At 40.0% G+C, this 23044-nt stretch overlaps 2 protein-coding genes across 5 annotated transcripts in view; both read right to left on the reverse strand.

Annotated features, from left to right (window-relative positions):
• Nucleotides 1-23044, reverse strand: part of LOC125886954 (zinc finger BED domain-containing protein 5) — a 33707-nt gene that overhangs the window by 8294 nt on the left and 2369 nt on the right. The gene's annotated exons all lie outside the window — the stretch shown is intronic.
• On the reverse strand, nt 582-21808 carry im:7151449 (complement decay-accelerating factor, GPI-anchored). Of its 4 annotated transcripts, XM_049573828.1 has the most exons (13): nt 21554-21807; nt 20132-20317; nt 18504-18603; nt 17892-17962; nt 15696-15878; nt 10376-10453; nt 8725-8823; nt 8460-8537; nt 4877-4915; nt 4749-4790; nt 4605-4656; nt 3685-3760; nt 582-889 (listed from the first exon to the last, which is right to left on the reverse strand). In XM_049573828.1, exons 1-12 carry the CDS (start codon nt 21633-21635, stop codon nt 3703-3705), a joined length of 1068 nt encoding a protein of 355 aa, XP_049429785.1. In that variant the 5' UTR covers nt 21636-21807; the 3' UTR covers nt 582-889; nt 3685-3702. The 4 variants fall into 4 exon arrangements, with proteins under 4 accessions (XP_049429785.1, XP_049429929.1, XP_049429856.1 ...); XM_049573972.1 differs by lacking the exon at nt 10376-10453 and having other exon boundaries at nt 21554-21808; XM_049573899.1 differs by lacking the exon at nt 3685-3760 and having other exon boundaries at nt 21554-21808.

Consider the following 23044-nt stretch of genomic DNA (forward strand, 5'->3'; position numbering starts at 1 on the left):
AGAACTTGGGTTTGACATTTGTTAAATCTTTCAGACCAGGTAATTATTGTTTGATATGAAATTTTTTTTCAGCAATGGCAGCTTTAGTAACACCAGCATTCTCCATTTATTAAACGAACGATTAACAAGCTTTTACATGTTCCTGCTCCGCTGGCACAATGAGCCCATTTATTCAGTTACACATTCCAGGTCAAAAACATTATGATCACTTTCCTGAAAATTCCCCCTCACACCTAATATGGTGCTTAGTGTAACATTGTTCATAGGTGCTCTGTTGGATTCTTCTCCCATGAAAGAAGGTTTCCCTAACATTTAGCACAGTGAAACGAGGCCCAGAACAATAGACAATGAAAAATAGAAAGCCAGGGGGGCGAAGAATGCAGCTGATTGTATCTTTATCAGCCGCCATTTCAGTCTGCAGACTGAATTAACCGCATTGTGCGCCTTCTTGAATCACCTTTTCATGAGTCTGTCCTAACAAAACAGCACATCAATTACGCGTAATCTTTTGGCCCGAAGAGCTCCCAAAGACTCCAAACTCAAATGATTGTGCAAAAGATAAAAAAAAATAAACATGGAGGCAATGTTAAAGAGTTTATTCCAGTTTATAACATAAATAACGTACAAAATAGCAATACTATAGTGGCATAAAAAAATATTTACAGTTGTTAAAATAGAGTGGCAATAAAAAAGTGCATTTCATCAGTGGACATTGCTTTAAATTATGATACTTTTACAGATCTGATTATCTGCCATTTGAAGTGCAATAACATTAATGTGAGTGAACGTTTTCCCCGTCGACTCGGAGAGACGCTGCTACAGTTTTATGGTCCGTCCCTCCTGAGTCACAGATGCTCTTTAATAGATCGGCGCGGTTCCATTTGAAGAGCTGGTGTTGACAGGAAATAAATAGATGTTTAGTTTGAGTTTCATTCATACAGTGGTGTAAAAAAAAGAAACAGCCCATCATTCATGCTTTTTCTTGACTCCATTTGTTATATCTACTTCAAGTTCCCACTTTGAGGTCCAGTGTGTAGGATTTAAGGGGATATATTGGAAGAAATGGAATATCATATAATATGTTTCTTTAGTGTATAATCACCTAAACATAGGTTGTGTTTTTGTCACCTTAATTTGGGTCGTTCAAATCTACATAGTTAACTGGTCTACATTTACCGTGATCGCAATGTTGCATCGCCATGTTTCTACAGTAGCCCAGAACAGAAAAAACCAAACACTACAACTCTGGATTGGGCCATTCACATTTTCGCATCTGCCACCGTAGCTAGCAGCTCCTCTGTGATGAGAGCGATGGAAAAACACTTTTTAAAATGAAGCTCAACACAAGTTCAGTCAGGAAGACTTTCTTTATGCTACATCCATTCTCAATTGACCTATGGCTAAGCCCCGCCCTCAAACGCGATGAGCCAATCACAGTGCGTATAGCCATTCCCATACACTGGGACATTCTCTGCCTGGACGTCCATTGAAATGCATTACAGAAAGTCAGTTTCGTTCAGTTTTATGAGCTTTGTTTGAGATTTGAAGTTTAAAAATGGTCAAACGGTGTGCATGGGGTACATGCAACTCCGACACAAGGTATCCTGAGAGGCTGGGCGACGAGGTGTAATTTTTACACTTTAAACCACATCTCAACCGAGAAAAGTGTCTCCTTTGGATAAAGTTGTGTAGTAACGTTAGACCACAACATCAACTCAACGTGAATAAGATTAACAATGATGTCTACATCTGTTCTAAGGTAAGTCAACATTGTGTTTGGGGCAACATATTGTCACTTTGCTGGAAAGAAATATAAAGTTATCTTTAACATCTCTAGCTAACGTTAGCTAAAGTTAGCCTAACGTTAGCTCCTAGCTGCGTTGTTCATCATGTCACCTTGTTTGCTGGGAGTTCATTAGCCTATTTTGTTCTAGTTTTGTACTTTGGTGATCGTACATCATTGTTAGCTGTTGTCCAAAGGGCTCTAGTTAAGCTAACGTTAACTTCTGGAGCTTAGCTTCATTAATTTATCCGTAATCGCAGAGATAGCAAAGGTTGGCAAACGTTATGCTGAATAATTCAGTGTAAATACTGTAGCACCAAACTAACGGAGAGACTCTTTTGGTAAAGATGGTAAAAAGGCTGTTATCCTTTTCTCATATTCTGAGCCAAAAACCTTAACTTCAGTGGCACTTTGATGCACCAAAATTTCCAGTTTCCAAAGGCTTGTTCACAAATAATTCACAGCTTACATGCTTATACTGGGACCTGTAAATTTTGGCTTGTAATTTAAGCTTTTCATCGACCTTCTCAACGATAAAATGATGAATATATCCCTCCAATGCGTAGTTTAGCCCTTTTCTTTTGGTTACTTATCAATGACATCTGATCGTTATGTCTCCAAAAATCATCAATTGCCTCCTGCGAAATGCCGTGTACTGTGACACCTGCCATAGCGCCCGGCCACTGAATGTTGATATTTTGTCTGAGTGAGTGGAGGGGGGTGTGGCTTAGCCATAAGTCAATTCTCTCTCTGTCCCACTCCCACCACTTCACCAATAAGCTGACTATGGGAGTCCTATTCTCCTCTCTGCTCCTGTCAGCTGTCATTTTAGGTGGCATTTTTATGAACTCCTCCACCCCATTCACCTCCAGAGCCCAGGATGAGCTCATCAAAAGCCTATTTCCATTCACACCCAGTTCCTCAGCTCCCTCTTCATCTTATCTCATCACTACCAGCATCTAGATCCCATGGCATTCCCTAATCTACTACTGTACATCTTTACCAACCTCCTGGAAGAGATGGCATCACAATGGGGTCTAATCACCAAAGACTTTTCACATTTCTCATACTTAGGTGCACATATAAATAAATATTCTTTCTTCCCAGAACAAGTCTCTCCTGACTGAACATGAAATGGCTTTATTCAGTGTATATACCCGTTTAAACTTCCAGCTCTGTTTGTTTTGTAGAGGAGGAGACCTCTGCAGAATATTGAGCTCACTGTAAAATCCTCCTGAATGTCTGGAGCGTCTGGAGCACACATTAAGGTATCAGAGAAGAAAGATAAGACACATAGCAGGTGCTGGGCAAGTGGCCTGTTTCTGATGTGCCAAACAGTCCTGGAGAAACGCTGATTTGTAATATGAAACTGCTTTATTTGGTTTGTTTTTACCGTTTATAACCACCTGGTCTGTTACAAGTTGGAATGCCATGTTCCTACAGTAGCCTTAAACGAACAAACCAAACACTGGCTCTGGACTGGGCAAATCAATTTTTTGGGTCTGCCACCATAGCTTGCAGCCCCTCAATGAAAAAACACAATTTTTTTCAGCACAAATCTCCTTTATTCAGTGTTTTTACTGCTTTAAATCATCAGGTCAGTTTGTTTTGGAGAGGAGGAGACCTCTGCGGATAATTCAGCTCCCAGTTAAAACCTCCTGAACAATAAACGCTCAGGGAATTCTAACCAGGAGAAGTTTCAGATGGTTGCAATCTGTTATCCTCACTCCTACATACCACTAATTCCTTAATCCCCCTAAATCCTACACACTGCTCATTTAAAAACTGTATGGCAGCTTTTTCCTGGTGAACAAGTAAACAATTCTTTGATATGGTTTTGAAGGCTTTTTTTTATGGCAGTAGATCTTAACAACAGTAAATACAGAGGAATTGACAGGTACCTTAGTGAGGCAGGCAATCTAAAGATTTTGGAACTGTAATAACTCCGGCTTCAGGTCTTCTCTGGTGTCATACGAGCTATGATGTCATCAAATAAGGAATTTGTGTCAGAATTGTTGAGTTTTTATGTTACTTTTAATTTAATGTTAATTTCATTAGTTCACCAGATGATGTTTTATTGCATACTTCATTAGAAATGTTAGTGTTAGTCATTGCAACTTTAAGACAATGATTTTTTTTTTTTTTTTTGGAAAATAAGCTTTGGCTTAATGAAGTATGTTAAAGCGTGCATATGATTATATGAGATTCATGTTTAAGGAAAATTTCTCCGGCTGAGTCTGAGCTATTTGGTTTATCAAAAGTGAATTTCATAAGATCAGTATGAAGCTTTAGGGATGTTAGTCTCTGGATATGTTTTTAAAATCCAATTCAGGTCACAATAACATGAATGTCTGACAAAGAAAAATGCGAAATAGCCTGTTTCCTGTCCAGTTTTGTTTTTTAACTTGATTATTAAAGACATCCTGAATCATTCCAAGCCAAGGGGCTTTTATTTTCCTGAATCTGATTTCTATGTCATAGCCGCTTTTATCAAAGGATTTCCTGTTGACTTCCCTCATTCCTAAGCATAACTCCGGAAACACAGACATCTAGATTTCCTTAAACTGTTCAGAAAATACAAAGCAACTGTGAACCTGCTGCAGAGTTAGCTTAGTACAAGTTACACTGCATGCTGTATTTCTTTGCAGAAATCTGTGCTAATGTTGACCTGTACGTTACTTTGCATTAACGTACAAATAATGTGTAACCATCAGAAGGTAAAAAGAGCAGGCAGTGCAAAGAGAAGAAGCAACAGAGGTATAAAAGGCATAATCAGGTATGAGTCATGCATTTAAGAGTCAAGTAAAATACTGGATCTCACCCTTTTCTCTTCAGAAGAAACTTGTGTAAAAATAGTACAAGTATACCCACAACTGTGAAGAAAAAAAAAACATTTATTCTAATTTGTATTTCAACTGCAAAATCTGCAAAAACTGTAAAAAACTGAAGAAAAATTGTACATTACCTAATACAACGCTGATCACACTGATTATAACGGGCATATTTCCTGAAAGACACATGCACACTTGAAAGCAAACCCTAAATAATAACCCATGTTAACATCTCTAACAGTGCTGGGGCTCAATGACTTACCAACATCCTCACTGGTATCTATAGCACCATCATGCTTGTCTGCAAGTATAAAACAGTATCATTAGTATGCAAACTATTTAAAGGCCAACAGGAGTGACTCAGGCTACATCAGAAACATTATAAACACACACACAACAAGGTCTGTTACAAACAAAAAGTCGTATGTGTTGCTTCAGCTCATGTCAGTGTCTCCAAGTTGGATCAGTAAAGGGGAAAAAGACCATTAATTAATGACCACATTAATGATTAATGTATTAACTTGCACAGGGACTGGGGGAGGGAGACATGTCTGTGAATATTAAATGACAAGTCTCCTCAGTCAGTAAAATAAAACCATTATTGTCTGCATTGCAAACAATAATAAATACAAGGCAAACTAAGAGCTGTAGATAACAGTGTTAAAGGAATAGTTTGACATTTTAAGGAGAAAAATGTACACAAGCTTTCTGGTGGAGTCTCAAATGAGAGGGCTGACACCACTCTCATATGTGTCTGTTAAACACGAAGCTGTAACCAGCAGCTGGTTAGCTGAGCTTAGCTCAGTATAAAGACTGGAAACAGGGAGACGCAGGTAGCCTGGTGTCCCCCTGTAAGCACCTCTGAAACTCACAAATCAACATCTGCTTTGTTCAATATGTGCAAAGTGCAAAAGCAATTTCCTACTTCATGGGGGTTATGTGCTGGATTATATCTTGGCTGTGAGCAGTTAGCTTCCTGGAGTTTTTGCTGGTTGCCTGGCAACTGCTCAGAGCCAAGAAACAGCCCAGCACATTACCACCCAATAAAACGACAAATTGTTGTTTTTACACTTCAGTTCATCTTCTGTAAGTCTCTGCCAAAAAGTGAATAAGCTTATCTCAGAATGTCAAATTACTCATTAAGGGGGAACTATGCCCATTTTCTAAATTTACCCCTGCTATTCCTATGGTCTGAGACAGTCCAAAAATATAAGTTAACATAAACAACTCCATCCTAAATCCAAAAGCTACAGTGCTCTGACTTGAACATGTGATGTCATTCGGTATAAAGTCTGAAACTGCTCCACTGACAGTGAATCAGGAAAGATGTTGAGATGATGCTGAGAGCACCCAGGGGAATGTTATGAGTATAGACCGAATCACAGTAGCCCTTTTTACACAAAGATCGCGGTATGGGGTTGCTGCAAAGTTCCTTCTTCATGCTGCCTTTGAATTTTTACAAAGAACCAAACCACAGCGGCATCATGACAATGGCAATGGATATGACGCAACAGCAGAGTCAGCCTCTTGTGTGACATATGACATGCGTTAGCAGCGCATAACAATGGAAAACAATAACAATGGCACTGACATGGCAATAACAATCATTTAGCATTTTTGTTATATTGCAGTGGATCTCGTCCTCTGCGTGGAGGGTAATGAGCTCCTGGACATCATTGTTTTCCCAATTTGTGGGCATTTTCAGCCACTGTTTTCTTCTTTGAGTTAACTGCTAACTGCTATCAGCTACTTTTTAAATCTCCTGTAGTGGGTTGCATACATCAGTAGTTCCCAACAGGTGGGTCATGGTCCAAAAGTAGGTCACAGGTCCATTCTGAGTGGACCCCGAGTAACTTGCAAATGTGTCCTTTAAAAAAACACACTTTATTTTTAAGTGCAGTGGATTTCCGACATAGAGCTTTTATTTTGAAGTGCTGTTTCCTGCTGTAGCGTGAGTGACACAAGTATGACGCTGAATATATTAAACTGTGTGGACCTTGAACTAATGACTAAGGAGAAATCTGGACACCATGGCTGGACCAGTTGGGAACCACTGGCAAACACACCTACACATTAGAGCTTAGATTGGGCCCAAAAAAATCCAGCCCAACCCCACCCGAGCCTGTGCATGTTCTGTCCGAGCCTGCCCTATCCCTTTAACTGTAACTATGAGCCCGAGCCTGGTTTAAACCTGACAGTTTTACAGTTTTAGGATACAAACATAGACATTGAAGGCTGACTCTCGTCTTTCTTTCCATGGCAAGTCTTTGTCATGTGCCTCTTAAGTGTCGAGGTCCCCGTCTTTTTGCTGTCATATATCAGGATCATGCTGCACTTGGTACACTCGACGAAGCTGACACACACGCTGTCACCGTCGACAACTCACATGTGTGCGGCCAGTGGCGCCGTCAAGGTGTGATAAGTAGTTGGCTCCATAGCCTAGGTTTATTATGACGAGCCCGACCCGTCCGAGCCAGAGGATAGTAGCGGGAAATTACAGCAGTTACTCAGGCAGAGAAGAAGTTCTAATACACATACAAACACATAATCAAAACGTCGCATCCGTGCCGCCCATGATGCCATCCTGTCAGCTCTTCCTTTTACACAGATGGTTGTTTTGGTGCTGTTACTACCTCTGATGCCAGCTTAAAGGTAAGACATCTCTGTCCCACCCATTCTGTGACTTTACCTTTTAGACAGAGAAGGAGGTGAGGCGGAATAACGGCATGAAATTCCTGCCTTGAAGAAGCACTGTAAAAACGACCCCCATCTACAGCAGCACATTGCTTAGCTTCAATGAGAGTAGATTTGGTCTAAGATGCAACACAGTACTTAAAATAAGCACTGAAGAAATGTCAAAGGATTTGGACCACCATGTTTCACTGTCTACTTTAAAATGTTACAGTTACAGCTGAAAATGACAAGAGAAATAATCAAGCTTGTTGATTTTACATATTTTCGCAATTCAAATCAAGTGCCAGTTGTCTACCTGGAAGTGGTTGTTGTTGTTAGTACAACTTCATGGTGATTCAGTCTATACAGGTACATTTTCTGTTGCAGAACTGAGAACACTACAACAGAATAAAGTTCATTTGAGTATATAAAAAAAGAAAACATGGTGGGTGCATAAAATCAGCTGTCAGACTATATACCCTATGACATCACAACTTTGAGACCGTCTGTCTGGCTTTGAAAGAGAGGAGCTCATGTTCACAAATATTATTTGGACTTTAAAAGGCCATGGAAATAACATATTGGAACTCTAAATCTAGGTGGTGATCCCCTTTAAATCAAATTTGTTAGTTTAAGAATTTCAGTAAATGTCTAAAACCAAATAACTAAGACTCTCTCCTTTCAGTGCGCTATGAGCTCAGCAGACCTGCCTGGTGGTTTAGAGTCAGCTGACCACACTGATGAACATGTTCATTCTCCTTGTAAATGGTTTTGTAAGTTCAGCATAGAAGTCATTATATTTTTATGACTTTGCTGCCTATAATTTTCACAACTATCCATCATTTTGCCATCATGACCAGTTTCAAAGTACTAAATCTCATGCTTGACTTACAGAACGAGTTCAGTTTCCTCAAACTATACTTTACTTTTATTTTCATCCCACAGTGATGACAAAAAATCTTTCTTCCCTCCACTGAAACAACTGGGTAACAAGCTGAAACAACAAATAACAAACCAAACAGACCTAAAACTCACACAGTTAAGAAGTCTACAGTTGTCTAAAGTTAAGAGGTACATTATAATCTAACTGGAGTCCTCAGAGGGTTGCTTGGGAGGCACAGTAAAAATCCAAGATTCAGATTTGACAGCTATTTCATTAAATTGTTCAATACCTTGAAACGGAGACGACGTCATTGATGCTACACTGGCTGTGCTAGCTTTACCCTCAGCTGTCAAAATGCCTCTGCCACCTTTGAACAGAGCAATCACAGTGATTCTTAGTTCTTTTCCAGCTTGGACAGGATAAAAGTGATTTGTCAGGCTGAGAAGCAATTTCTGAGAGGCATGCAGCATGCACATAATCCATTCATGCTGCCAAGTGCTGTGCCTAAAAGGATTTCAACTTAATTATATGCCGATGGAGACATTTTTCTGTACCTTGTAGTGAAGGTGAGACAGTTGGTGTTGCACTGGCTGTGACAGTTTTATCTCTGTGAGCTGTGGGTGTGGCAGATGAATCTGTGGAAGTGGACACTTCTGTGGAAAATAATAATTGTTGTCAAAAAAAAAAAGGAAAAAAATCCCACCCATTAAGGAAAGTCTTAAAGGGACAGTTCACCCATAAATAAAGTATACATATTTTTCCTCTAATCTGTAGTGGTATTTATCAAACTAAATTGTTTTGATGTGAGTTGCAGTCAGAGATATCGGCTGTAGAGATGTCTGCCCTCTTTAGAACATAATAGAACTACATGGCACTCGGTTTGTGATGCTCAAAGCGCCAAAAGAATATATTTAAAATACTAAACAGCAGTGTCTCTTTCCAGAAATCATGATCCGGTTACTCAAGATAATCCATAGACCTTGTTGTAAGCAGTTTCATGTAGGAACTATTTTCTTACTACCGAACTACACCCATGAACCGAATCACCACTTAGAAGGAAGTGTGCATCTACTCATGGACTACAAGCTTGTGCTCACGACAGCTCTAGATTTAAAATATTACTGTCGCGCTCCTCTGCTGAGCTGTAACATTAGGTAGCTCAGTGGTGCTAGGTGAGCTAGATGTAGATGCACACGTCCTTTTGCGCAGTGATATGGTTGGCAGATGTAGTTTGGCAGAAAGAAAATAGTTCCTGCATGAAACTGCTCACAACAAGGTCTGTGGATTATCTTGAGTAACTGGGTCATGAATTCTGGAAAGAGACATTGCTGTTGAGTTTTTCAAATGTATTATTTTGGCTCTTTGAGCACCCAAGCCGAGTGTCACCTTCCATTATATTATAGAGAAGGCAGACATCTCTACCGCCGACATTTTCAACTCTGCAAGAGCATGGCCTTACTCTGACGTTGTCAAAATCCGGTGCTTGGGAAGCGACTTGCAACGTCAGAAACCAATGAAACAAGGTGTCCTTGAACGCTGGCATGATACACAGCCGGTTGCCGTTATAGTTTCATGGTGCCCGTGGCGTCAGGGGGGAAACACAGTGGGACAAGGACGAAAGTTAAGGTGGCGAAAATCCAAGAGGGGCAGGCGGAACGGGTGATGGATGGGTCCAAAAAACACAGACTTTCGCCCAAGAGAGTGATGTTGGCATTCCGTCAGATTCTAAAGCCAAACCCTGTTCTTTTTTCCGAAACCCAATCGTGTGTTTGTTGTTGAAGGAATAAAAAAAAAAAAAAAAAAAAAAAATTTGCAATGTTGTACGGACGTAGTGCGTTTATTTTGAAAGAGACTGCATGTTAACGTTAAATTTCCTGTGAAAACGGAAGTGTATCTTGAAAGAGAGAACTTGACACTGTGTCTCAGAACGTCAACAACCAACCTAGGTGCCAGGGTACCTTGCACGTTGTATGTGGACGTGGAAAGTCCACGACCAAAATCTCAATATGTGACAAGGTCGGAGTGAGAATGTGTTGGCAACTCACAGCAAAACACTCTAGATCGATAAATAGCGCTACAGGTATGAGGAAAGATATGTATTTTTGATTTTGGGGTGAACTGTCCCTTTAAATACTTGAAGGAATGGAGGTGGGGTAAAAATGATTGAATATGTAGCAGTTATCATCTGTCTATATATTTGTATACCTTGTCCTGGAGGTGTTGGTGTAGGTGTTGGTGTTGGTATTGCCATTTTTGTTGTAACTCTGACTTCTGTTGTCCCACCTATGAATAAGAAAACTACTACATTTATCTGGGTTAAAATCCTTCATCAGCCATTTATGAGACTGATGGTGGCGGAGCATGCATAGAGATTCCTGTTTACATGCAGAATGTGCTGTGCCTACAAATTACAGTTATGCATCACTAACATGCATCTTGTTTCACTCTGTGTGCCTTGTAGTAGAAAGCTACACTCAATTTTGTGTTAGAAGGAGAACTTTGACCAATGACCAACTCTTTAAGGTTGCTCTTTAGTCAACACACTGAAACGGTTAAGGAGAACATGAATGTGGCAGTTAGAAAGCAAACAACTTGGAGTGAGTGCAGAGATGAATGTTGAAAAGAAACATGTTGTAAAGCCTGAATACTGCTTAGAGTGTCCAGAGGGGGGATCTGAGTGATGATGTTTAAACTTGAAAGCAGGACGTTCAATGCCGAGTGTCCTCAGTGACACCATGGCAACACTTAATAGTATGTGAGCTGTATTTAATTGAATACAGTGTATTATAGATAAACACTTCATTTGGGTGCTGAAAAGTGCACCACAGTGGGTTACTGATCTCACAAGCCTCTGTTTATGCCCATTAAGGACTGGAAAGTTATGACCACGCCCGTGGTTTCGCATGTTTTAGCCTGTTAACAAGTCATGCGCACATAACATGACAACATGTCAAAGCATGGCAGAAGTTTCTTAACTGATTTATTACATGTCAGACAGCCACCATTTTAAGGCATTTCCGTACAGTACGAAAATAAACAGGGAAAGCTTTGAAACTAGCTTAAAGGGACAGTTCACCCCAAAATCAACAGTACATATCTTTCCCCTTACCTGTAGTGCTGTTTATCAGTCTAGATTGTTTTGGTGTGCAGAGTGTTGCAGATATCAGCCATAGAGATGTCTGCCTTCTTTCCAATATAATGGAACTAGACGGCACTCCACTTGTAGTGCTCAAATCGCCAAAAAAGTACATCTGAAAAACTCAGCAGCAATGTCTCTTTCTGGAAATCAAGACCCAGTTACGCAAGATAATCCACAGACCTTGCTGTGAGCAGTTTCATGCAGGAACTATTTTCTTTCTGCCAAACTACATCTGCCAACCATATCACTGCGCAGAAGGAAGTGTGCATCTACATCTAGCTCTAGGGATGTCCTATCGGCCACCGATATTAGCAAAAAATGGGCATCGGCATTGGATCGGACTGCATGGAAAAATGCCGATCCAACAACTCCGATCCAGTTTTTCAAGGACTCCGCTCCAGGTTTTCCGGCCAGCCCAGCGCTCCGCGATTCAAGCAGTCTATTCCAGTGATCCGCTCCAGCTCTTACTATCAATCCACCAGGCCAGCATGCAGATGGCAGACACACACGGAGGGTAGGAAGAGTAGCGGTCAACTTAGTTAACTGACTATTTGTTTTCTGCTCTGGTTTTTTGAGAGTGATATTTTTATTTGGTTTACACTCTTACTGTTTAAGTAAAGAGCACTGATGGCATTGTTTTGGGCACAATTAGTGAAACTGGAGCCATGGATGGACTACAAAAACTCTACTAAAATAACTGAAAAGGAAAGGCTGCATTGTTTGTTAAATGTCAACAATGTCTTGTGGTGTTAATCTATTTTATATTTATTAGGGGGGCAACGCACAAGTGTGTGGAGTCTTGCTGCTATTTTAATTTCAATATTAGACATTTTAAAGATTTCTTGTGTTGATTTATTTTCTATTTATTAAGGGGCCAAAGCAGCCAAAGCAAACCAGCTGTATTTTTTATTTAATGTTAATGTTCAAGTTTAAAGTTTGTTTATTTAACCCTGTTAACAATAAACAAGTCAGTTTGTCATACCAACTGTTGTGGATCATTCTAACTAACCTGATTAACTAGTTGTTCTTGTGAGAGTAATATTGCTTGATCAAAGCTTTTCTAACATGACTGACAACAAAATAAGTGAATTGGTATCGGTATCGGCCAAAACTCAAGGCTGTAATATCGGTATTGGATCGGAAGTGAAAAAGCTGGATGTTACTAATGTTACAGCTCAGCCGAGGAGGGCACTATTAATGTTTAAATCTTGAGCTGTCGTGAGCACGAGCTTGTAGTCCATGAGAACATGCACACTTCCTTCTGTGTGGTGATTCGGTTCCTGTAGGAACCATTTTCGCACTATCGAACTACACCCGCCAACCATATCACCACATGTAGAGGAAAGCATGCATCTTCTTGATACCGTTAGCTCACCTAAGCTAGCTAACATAACAGCTTAGCCGTTAAAGTTTATACCTCGCAATGTCACCAGCACGAGCCTCTCGTCAATGAGTAGATGTACACCTCCTTCTGTGCAGTGATACATTTGGAGGGTGTAGTTTCGTACAAAGAAAATAGTTCCTACATGGAACTGCTCACAACAAGGTCTGTGGATTATCTTGAGTAATCTGGCCAAGATTTCTGAAATGAGACATTGCTGTTGAGTTTTTCAAATGCACTTTTTTGGCGCTTCGAGCACCACAAGCTGAGTGCCAACTAATTCCAATATATTCAAGAAAAGGCAGACATCTCTACAGTGGATATCTCCAACACTCTGCACACCAAAACAATCCAGACAGATAAACAGCACTACACGTAAGAGGAAAAATATATATTTTTGATTTGGTTTGAACTGTCCCTTTAAGACTTTGCTTTACAGGTGGAAAATATATTTTGAAAACCATAATTACTTTCCACAAAAGCCTCCACTTCTACAGATTCACCTGCCACACCCACAGCTCACAGAGATAAATCTGTCACAACATGTGCTAATTTCGAGTTGAGCAAGTTTCAAAGATCTCCCTGATGATTTTCATACTGTAGTGAAACACATTTCAAATGGTGGCTGCCTGGAATGTAATTGTCTGGAAAACCCCTGTTCTGCTTTGATATGTTGTTGTGTAATGCGTGCATGACTGGAAGTTAATGTGCTGAAACATGTGAAACCACAGGCATGGCCATAACTTTGCATGTATTTTTGATTTGAGGGTGAAGTGTCACTTTAAGACTTGGCACGTCAGGGCGACAACAATCCGACATCTGAGCCATGACACTGGCAGCAATATTACATCTCAGAAATGTTTAAATTCACATAATCTTTTTCATTACGTCCATATTAGCATGTTGTGCTTGGTTTCATTTTTAGATAACATACTCAAGCTAATGAATGCAATGCTTTTCAATATCAGAGTCACATACAGTACAGGCCAAAAGTTTGGACACACCTTCTCATTCAATGCGTTTTCTTTATTTTCATGACTATTTACATTGTAGATTCTCACTGAAGGCATCAAAACTATGAATGAACACATGTGGAGTTATGTACTTAACAAAAAAAGGTGAAATAACTCTAAACATGTTTTATATTCTAGTTTCTTCAAAATAGCCACCCTTTGCTCTGATTACTGCTTTGCACACTCTTGGCATTCTCTCGATGAGCTTCAAGAGGTAGTCACCTGAAATGGTTTTCCAACAGTCTTGAAGGAGTTCCCAGAGGTGTTTAGCACTTGTTGGCCCCTTTGCCTTCACTCTGCGGTCCAGCTCACCCCAAACCATCTCGATTGGGTTCAGGTCCGGTGACTGTGGAGGCCAGGTCATCTGCCGCAGCACTCCATCACTCTCCTTCTTGATCAAATAGCCCTTACACAGCCTGGAGGTGTGTTTGGGGTCATTGTCCTGTTGAAAAATAAATGATCGTCCAACTAAACGCAAACCGGATGGGATGGCATGTCGCTGCAGGATGCTGTGGTAGCCATGCTGGTTCAGTGTGCCTTCAATTTTGAATAAATCCCCAACAGTGTCACCAGCAAAACACCCCCACACCATCACACCTCCTCCTCCATGCCTCACAGTGGGAACCAGGCATGTGGAATCCATCCGTTCACCTTTTCTGCGTCTCACAAAGACACGGCGGTTGGAACCAAAGATCTCAAATTTGGACTCATCAGACCAAAGCACAGATTTCCACTGGTCTAATGTCCATTCCTTGTGTTTCTTGGCCCAAACAAATCTCTTCTGCTTGTTGCCTCTCCTTAGCAGTGGTTTCCTAGCAGCTATTTGACCATGAAGGCCTGATTCGCAGTCTCCTCTTAACAGTTGTTCTAGAGATGGGTCTGCTGCTAGAACTCTGTGTGGCATTCATCTGGTCTCTGATCTGAGCTGCTGTTAACTTGCGATTTCTGAGGCTGGTGACTCGGATGAACTTATCCTCAGAAGCAGAGGTGACTCTTGGTCTTCCTTTCCTGTGTCGGTCCTCATGTGTGCCAGTTTCGTGCGCTTGATGGTTTTTGCGACTCCACTTGGGGACACATTTAAAGTTTTTGCAATTTTCCGGACTGACTGACCTTCATTTCTTAAAGTAATGATGGCCACTCGTTTTTCTTTAGTTAGCTGATTGGTTCTTGCCATAATATGAATTTTAACAGTTGTCCAATAGGGCTGTCGGCTGTGTATTAACCTGACTTCTGCACAACACAACTGATGGTCCCAACCCCATTGATAAAGCAAGAAATTCCACTAATTAACCCTGATAAGGCACACCTGTGAAGTGGAAACCATTTCAGGTGACTACCTCTTGAAGCTCATGGAGAGAATGCCAAGAGTGTGCAAAGCAGTAATCAGAGCAAAGGGTGGCTATTTTGAAGAAACTAGAATATAAAACATGTTTTCAGTTATTTCACCTTTTTTTGTTAAGTACATAACTCCACATGTGTTCATTCATAGTTTTGATGCCTTCAGTGAGAATCTACAATGTAAATAGTCATGAAAATAAAGAAAACGCATTGAATGAGAAGGTGTGTCCAAACTTTTGGCCTGTACTGTATATCTGAATGTCCTTGAACACACCAACATGGACAGTTGGGAGCAGCTTTCTCACAACTGCTTCATCATATGGTGTTAACATAACAAAAAATAAAAGGTAACAAATGTTCACTGTGATCGTCTACATATCAAGTCAGTGCCTGCCACCTGATTTTCATCTCACATTGAATGGATAAGGAACCACAAGACTAGAAATCAATCTACAAACTTGTTGTACAGTTTGAAAACAGTCTGCAGTAATGTAAAGAGTTGATGTAATTAATGGATTAAATCATGCAAAACTACCTGTGTGGTCCTGAAACAACTTAAACAACACTTGTTATGCATAAAACTTAGTCCACCTCAGCCTGCCTCTCATTAGTGTAAACACAAGGAAGTCAAACACATGGATGTAATGTGCTTACCTTTGCACGCAGGAGCCTGAGGGTTATATTGACCAGTTTCACTGCACATGATACTCTCTTTCCCAACGAGGGTGTAGCCTTCCTTGCAGATGTATGATATGGTTTCTCCATATTTTGGGGCATCTTGAGAATCCCATGAGTGTCTGCCGTTGGTCACTTCAACAGGTTTGCCACATGTTACAACTGAGGAAGAAGACAAATGGGTGATTTCACACATCCTTATCAGAAAATACTTTAAAATGAAAACGCAAAATTTCTGAAGAAGATTGGAGAGCAGCTTGTGCTGATGCTCATGCAGTCTATGACTACATGCTTTAAGTTAATGCAGTATAAATGATTAATGCGGACATATGTGACACCGGTGGAATTAAATCGATACAAGAAAAACATGCCAGACATATGAACAAAAAATAAAGAAAAGAGAGGAACATTCTTTGGCAATGTATTTGGCAATGCAGAAATATAAAATGTTCTGGGAAAAGGTAAGAGTTACAATTGTACTTTTGCTAAGCCCCGCCCCTTTGTGATGGTCCAACAAGCTGTCAGAGCATCACACTGTAACTGCACTCGCTGAAGAAATATGATCATATTTATGGAAAAATGAAAGAGTGATTCCAGAGAGAAGCAGACAGAGGGGTCTACAGTCTGTGTTTGAAGGATATATCCAGGATGTCAAACTGACTCAGCAGCAACAACAGATTAAAAAGACAAAGATAGTTAGAAGCGAAAGCCGAACTATAGGCTACAGATCACAGTGTAAAAGAGAACCACCACATCACTGCTGATCGCCACACAAGACAATGAATATAAAGGTAATATTTAACAGCTGTGGCATCGCATTGTGTGCAGATGAACAGTGTTTAGCTTCGCCCCCGTGCCACCGCCAGCAATCGAACCTCTTCTGCCAGACAGGCAGGGATCTCCGCCCAAACATCGTCAAACAACGTTCATCTGCGCACACTGTGATGACACACAGCTGGTTGAATATGAGCAAAGTTTCCCTGCTTCCCTTCACTGGTTCCTGTACAGCAGGGTCGGTCTTTGTTTCACTGTTATAATCATTAAAAAGCAAAAGCAGCATATGTATACATTCAGTAGGCTATATCTTCAGTAGCTAGCTAGCTAACCCTACACTTTTCAGGGTTTGATTTTGGTTTTGGAACAGGGAAGAAACATAGATCTTTTTCCAACCTCTCCAGGTAACGAGTATCATTAATACACGACGTGCCCCAGGTACAACATTTAGTTCCAAATCCACAAAACCAGCCTGAAAATGAAGGAAATCGGAAGCGGTTGCATTAGAGCCAATGGAGCGCAGCTGTGTTGTTGATGGACCCTGGTTTGAGGTGGCCTGAAGCTATGTTATGATTGGCCAGTCTTTGCCCAGGGGTGGGACTACGCAATTGAGAAGATTATTTAGAAAAAAAATAAAGACCCTAAGCTTTTTTCTTGGGCTTATGTCCAGGGAAACATCACTATCATAAAAATGAACAAGCATTTACAGACCTCAGCTTGCTTTATGCCAAAAAAAAAAAAAAAAATGTAAATGTTTTATGGAGAAACGTTCTCAGATAAAGACGGCTGTTATCAAGCCTTCCAGAAAGGATACCTTACATATTAAAGGCTCAACAGAATAAGTTTGAGACCATGTGGAAGACCTACATAAATTATGTTAAGAGTCTAGATTTATCAAATGATCAAATGAATGACTAATTTCTGCACAGTTTCTGAGCTTGTACATTTCTATTTTCTTTTAAATACTTGTCACATTTTGCATTTATTGCAACTAACAAACTCCAATGTGTATAGATTATTATTTACTGTGACAGGAGGAGCATTCTTGTTTTATCATAGATATCAGGGCAGAAAGCTAAAAACATTCTATTCTATTCTATTCTATTCTATTCTATTCTATTCTATGTCATGTTATGTTTTATATGAATGTAAAAAGGCTATTGTGGGAAAGAAAATCCATATTGTCAAATAAACTGTGTTGCTTTCTAACTGGCATAGACAACATAGAGAAAGCCCCCACAAAAGTCTGGAAACAGACAAGGAAGATCTGCACAGCTGTTCCATATTAAAGTGACTCCTACGAGAGCAGAAAAGCGGTCTTTTGAAAATAGCTTTTGTTGCAGGAATGTACCAAACAATTGTTTAACTGCTTCTGGTTGTGGCTTCAAAAGAGACACTTACTTTGACACTTGGCTCTTCCGCTCCACCCTGTCGCATAGCACTGTTTGTAGCTCAATCCAACGACCCGGAAACTGTTGGAAGATGGAGGGGGAAAAACAGCAGGATTGTTTATTTGAGGAGAAATTAATATTGCCAAGCCCTGATTGTGTGTTGAAATCAAAAGGTAATCTCAGCCTTGAAACTAAATTCTTCCTGGGTTAGTCAAGAACTATGTATCAACAACTTTTATCTCAGCTTTGGGAAAAGGAGAGCCAAGTTTCTGATCAGCGAAACTATAACGAAACACTCTCTGGCGACAGCTGTATTTGCCTTTCAAGGCGATTTTGTTTTCTTTAGAGACTGTTTCCATAAGCAAATCCACCTTGACTTCAGTCATCTAGGTCTACTTGCCAGCAGCACTCTCTGGTCAACAACTGTTGGCAGCACAGCAAAAAGAGATACTTTGTATGTATGTAAATGACCATGACATCTACTGAGGGCACCCTTTGTGTCGCCACTGGAGCTGCTGCATGCCCACGCTTGTCTCTCTAAATTCAAACACATAACTATTTATTTTAAGTCATAAATCAACCAAATTGCGATCACATGGTTCATGTATAGAGTTATACTCACCCTTTATCACATGTTACTTTTATTGAAGCACCAAACAGGGTTCCAGCGCTCATATTAAAGTTCATATTTGGCTGAGGTTTAGGGGGACCACAGTCTTTCTCTGTAATACAAACACAAACAACACAACATTGCTGTTGGACTTTTAGGCCATGACATTAACCCCAAAATGACAGAATGTTCGTCAACAGTAGAAGACTGTGAACGTTGAACGCTGTGTTTGTTGCCAGCAGAGTTATAATTAAAGGTCCAGTGTGTAAGATTTAGAGGGTTTTAGTGGCATCTAGTGGTGAGGATTGCAAAATTGCAACCAGCTGAAACTTCCCCCGGTTAGAATTCCTTCAGTGTTCATAATTTGTTCAAGAGATTTTTAACCGGAGCCGGATTTTCCGTTGAGGTCTCCCCCTCTCTAAAAATAAAACAGACCAGGATCATTTATAAAAATTGCATACGCACAAAACAAGCCCTAAAAGAGGCCTAGCACCACTTCCCACACAAAAGTTGTGATCATAAATACAGACTTGATGGGAGAAACCTTGACCCATGCTTACAGACACTTTGGAGACGGGAAATTGGCGACGCAGATAGCGAGGTGGAGGCCTGATTGTAGAAATTGTCAAATATTTTTTGGCACACGGCAGTTTTGGCTTTTGTCTGTACATACAGTTCTAGTATGGATCCTATACACTGTTTTTTAAATGAGAGCCCAGGTAATTAAAACTGGTAAAAATACTGAATAAAGCACTTTCAAGTTACAAATCAGTCCGTCTCCTACACTGTTCGGCTCTACAGAGACGGGTAGCTCACCCAGCACCTGCTAATGTGTGCTCACCTTTTACCTTTGATAACTTAGGATCCAGACGTACAGGAGGTTTTTACCGGGAGCCGAATTAGCCACAGAGGTCTCGTCTTCTTCAAAACAAATGAACCTGGTAGTTTTAACTGGTAAAGACACTGAATAAAGCTGTTTCATGTTTAAAAAATGGTGTTTTGCCAACAATGTTTAATGTAGAGGGGCTGCTAACTATAGTGGCAGACGCAAAAAACGTGAAAGGCCCTATCTCGAGCCAGTATTTGGTTTGTCCATTCTGGTCTGCTGTAGAAACATGGCAGTGCAACATGGTGTTCTCCGCAGACGAGGACCCGCTCCCTATGTAGATAAAACAGCTCAGTCTAAGGTACCGACACGGAACGATTCTAAGGGGGCGATCACACAAAAATGAGACGCTAGAGACGCGGACGCCTCAAAGACACTTGAAATGCTCAATGCGCTTATTCAATGTGCGCTAGCTATTGGTGTATGACGCTCAAAAAGTTGAAAATATTTTAACTTTTCAGCATCTATGCGTGTCTAAAAATGTGCATCTACAAAAACACGTCTACAAAAACGCCCGTCTAAAAAGACGCCGGAAAAATGCCAGTCTAGAAAGACGCTTGATGGTCAGATTCGCCGTATCATAGGAAAACAATGGTTTTACTGGCGTTGCGTTTCTAGCGTTTCATCTCGGTGTGATCGCTCCCTTATTTTCAGGTGATTTTACACCAAAGAAAACATACTTACTGTATTCCATTTCTGCCAACAGATCCCCCTAAATCCTACACATTGGACCTTTAAAGTGGGCAGGACTCACTTTTGCAGATGAGATCTGGTTCAGTCCAATTGTTATCAACGCAGGTCATACTCCCAGAGCCACTGTCTCTAACATATCCATGGGCACACTCCCAGTGGACCTCAGAACCCTCTGGAAACTCATTCATTAGAAGCGATTTGTCGGATAAGACAGTATTTTCCATTCCCTTAGGTTTAGAGCAAGCAGCTGGAGATATGAGAGACAAAGGAAAGGAAACATCAACATCTTATTGTTTAAAAATCAGGCATGATGATCACGTTTCAGTCGATACAACAGTAGACCTGAAGCTAGTCACTTGGTAAACCATTAATAAATACTCCTCCGTTTCTTTATTTCTAATAAGTCATCTAGCCTGCATTTATAAATGTTTATAAGTCATTAATAAAAGGTTTTAATTAATCAAATCTGCAGTTATAAATGTTATAACTTCAGTTGTAAATGAATGGACTTTGGTCCTCGAGGTTCTCCATAACCTCCCAATGTAGGTTTTCTCAGTAACTTTTTAATAACTGATCTAGAAAGTCTTAATTATAAACAAATATTAACACTATATTAGTTACAACTATTAAAGTCTCTGTAAAGATGGGCTTATTGGAAAGTGATACCAAAAAAAAAAAAAAAAAGGACACAGAGCTTCTCTTCCAAAAAGACGCAAATGGTGTGTCTGTGGTAGCCAACTTTTATTTCGGTCTGTAGTTTACATTGGCAGTGGCACCTTCACACTTTCTGGAATTGTGTTATCTCTACAAAACCAGAACAGAAGATTTCTAAAATACTCAGAGGAGTGCACTTTATGGAGGATTTATCTCTTGTCTTGACAGTTCGTTTCACATAAGTAGTGCTAGAATACCCCTACGGAGATGAGAATGTAATAGTATTCAATGCTGAATTTACAGTCTTATACAGTCAGTGGCTGGCCACTTTATTAGGCACACAGCCATAACATCTATCTTATTAAAAAAAAAGTGTAAATCCAGCTGTATGTATGTTAAGGTTATAGTTAAAATGGTGTTGTACTGGTCCCTACCATTCAGTATAACACTACTACTAACAATGCTACAACACATAAATGTATTAAAACACCTCTTTGACACTGTAGACAAAAAAATGAATATTATATGGCACCTTAAAAGTTTGCATATTGTACATGTGTACCTAATTACGTGGACACTGTGTGTATATTTGTATTGAGTGTTATATTACTTTATGATAAGTTAATATACAACAAACTTAAACTTATTGTAGACTCCAGTTTTTAGTTTTTAAGTCACCATATTGCATTCATTTAAGTGCATTCATTTCTGTCCCTGAGCTTGGACAGAATCAACAGTCCTGTCTGTTCTCGCTGAAACTCTCACGTGACTCTACGTTGATAAATATTATCTCATTAAGCAGACTGCGAGGCTGATGCGTTTCACTGACCTGCTGCCTTCACCACAAAGAAGTAGAGTAACAGCAGGGACTTGACTCTCCGCCGTCCACAGGTGTCCAGGAACACTTCCATGTCGGGCTGCAGAAGGAGACTAAAGATCCTGATCCAGATCCTGATCCTAGAACTGTACGGTCTGCTTCAGTCTTCACAGTAGCGGTGTAGAGACGCGCGTTGCTCGGCCGCCGGTGAACAGTGATCCTCCTCTGAACACACTGCTACGATCCATTTTATCTGGCGTCAAGTTAACGTCAAGAGCCACACTGGCAGGAAGTGGGGGAATGCTTTCACAATAAAAGCATGTCCCCCTCCAGAAACAAATATTTAATAAACCTCATTGATCATTAAAAGTATGACTTAGTTACAGTTAAGATATTAAGCGTTTAATTACGGTTAGTTTAGTTTAGTTGCACATACATGTATAGAAATTACAGGAAAAATAATTCATAAGTTAAAACATTGTACAGGAAAGGTTAGAAGCCAAACTTGGCTCATGAATATACCTCCCATATTAAGGACTTCCAGACGAAGGAGTATTACAAAATTGTTAAAGATGTACGATAAAAACAAATTAAAAAAAAAAAAAAAAGAAAGAAATCAATGAAGTGTTAAGAGTCTTTGCAAGTTTGAGTCCTTTTCAGATGTTTTTTGAATAACAATAATGTAGATGATAATTGTAGAGATGGAAGAAGGTTGTTCCAAAGAGATGGTCCTCTGTATGTCCTGTATGTCATGAAATACTGATTAAGATACGTACGACAATATGGATGATAAAAGTCCTGAGAGTGTCTTATGGAATATGAGTGGATGTCTGAAAAAGACTCCTCTATAACACATCATAACACACTGATCAGCCATACTACTGTTGACTGTAGTACACTTGTTTGTGATATATCTGTAGCCAAACTAAACAAGTTTTTCTGGCAACATGTGGATTTTGTTTCATTTTTAGGTTTGGTTTGATTTTAAACAAATGTCTTGGCTGTCACAATATCAAACTCCTCAAATTCAGATGAAAAATACAATTCTGAAGCTTGTTAACAGTGTCGGGGAGTGACTTGTTATATGTAGTTAAATTACAAAATAATTGCAATTGTAATCAGCTGCAGTCACTGAGATAAAATATGTCATTAAATTTTAGTTACTTACAAAAATACTGGTGAGTATAAACGGGTTACTTCTAAATGTATTCTTTCAGTAAAAAGTTTTCATGTAGGCATAGAGCTGTGATACTCAAACAGTGGCCCATAGGCCAAATCTGGCCTACAACAGGGTGCCAAATGGCCCCCCCAACCAGTGAATATATGTTGATTCACAGTGGGATTTCTCACCTTTAATATAAATAAGATGTCACAGTGAATACAATGCATTAAAATAGAGGTTGTTCATCAAAACAGTGCCAGGAGAAGGGGGCACCCACAGAGGCCTGGGCTAAGCCCTGAATGTCCTCAAATACAAGAAGTGCCCCTGCGAACACCTGATCT

The sequence above is a fragment of the Epinephelus fuscoguttatus genome, linkage group LG1, assembly GCF_011397635.1.
Source record: "Epinephelus fuscoguttatus linkage group LG1, E.fuscoguttatus.final_Chr_v1".
NCBI classification, from domain to species: Eukaryota; Metazoa; Chordata; class Actinopteri; order Perciformes; family Serranidae; genus Epinephelus; species Epinephelus fuscoguttatus.

Bases quoted from the DNA above. Each gene is read 5' to 3' on its own strand.
- im:7151449 (XM_049573828.1), bottom strand. From the start codon at position 21,635: ATGGAAGTGTTCCTGGACACCTGTGGACGGCGGAGAGTCAAGTCCCTG. The intron at 8,538-8,724 runs GTACAGAAAAAT...CTCTGTTCAAAG, and splicing joins TGTCTCACCTTCACTACAAG to GTGGCAGAGGCATTTTGACA. The intron at 4,916-8,459 runs GTATTGAACAAT...TTATACTTGCAG, and splicing joins GACGTCGTCTCCGTTTCAAG to ACAAGCATGATGGTGCTATA.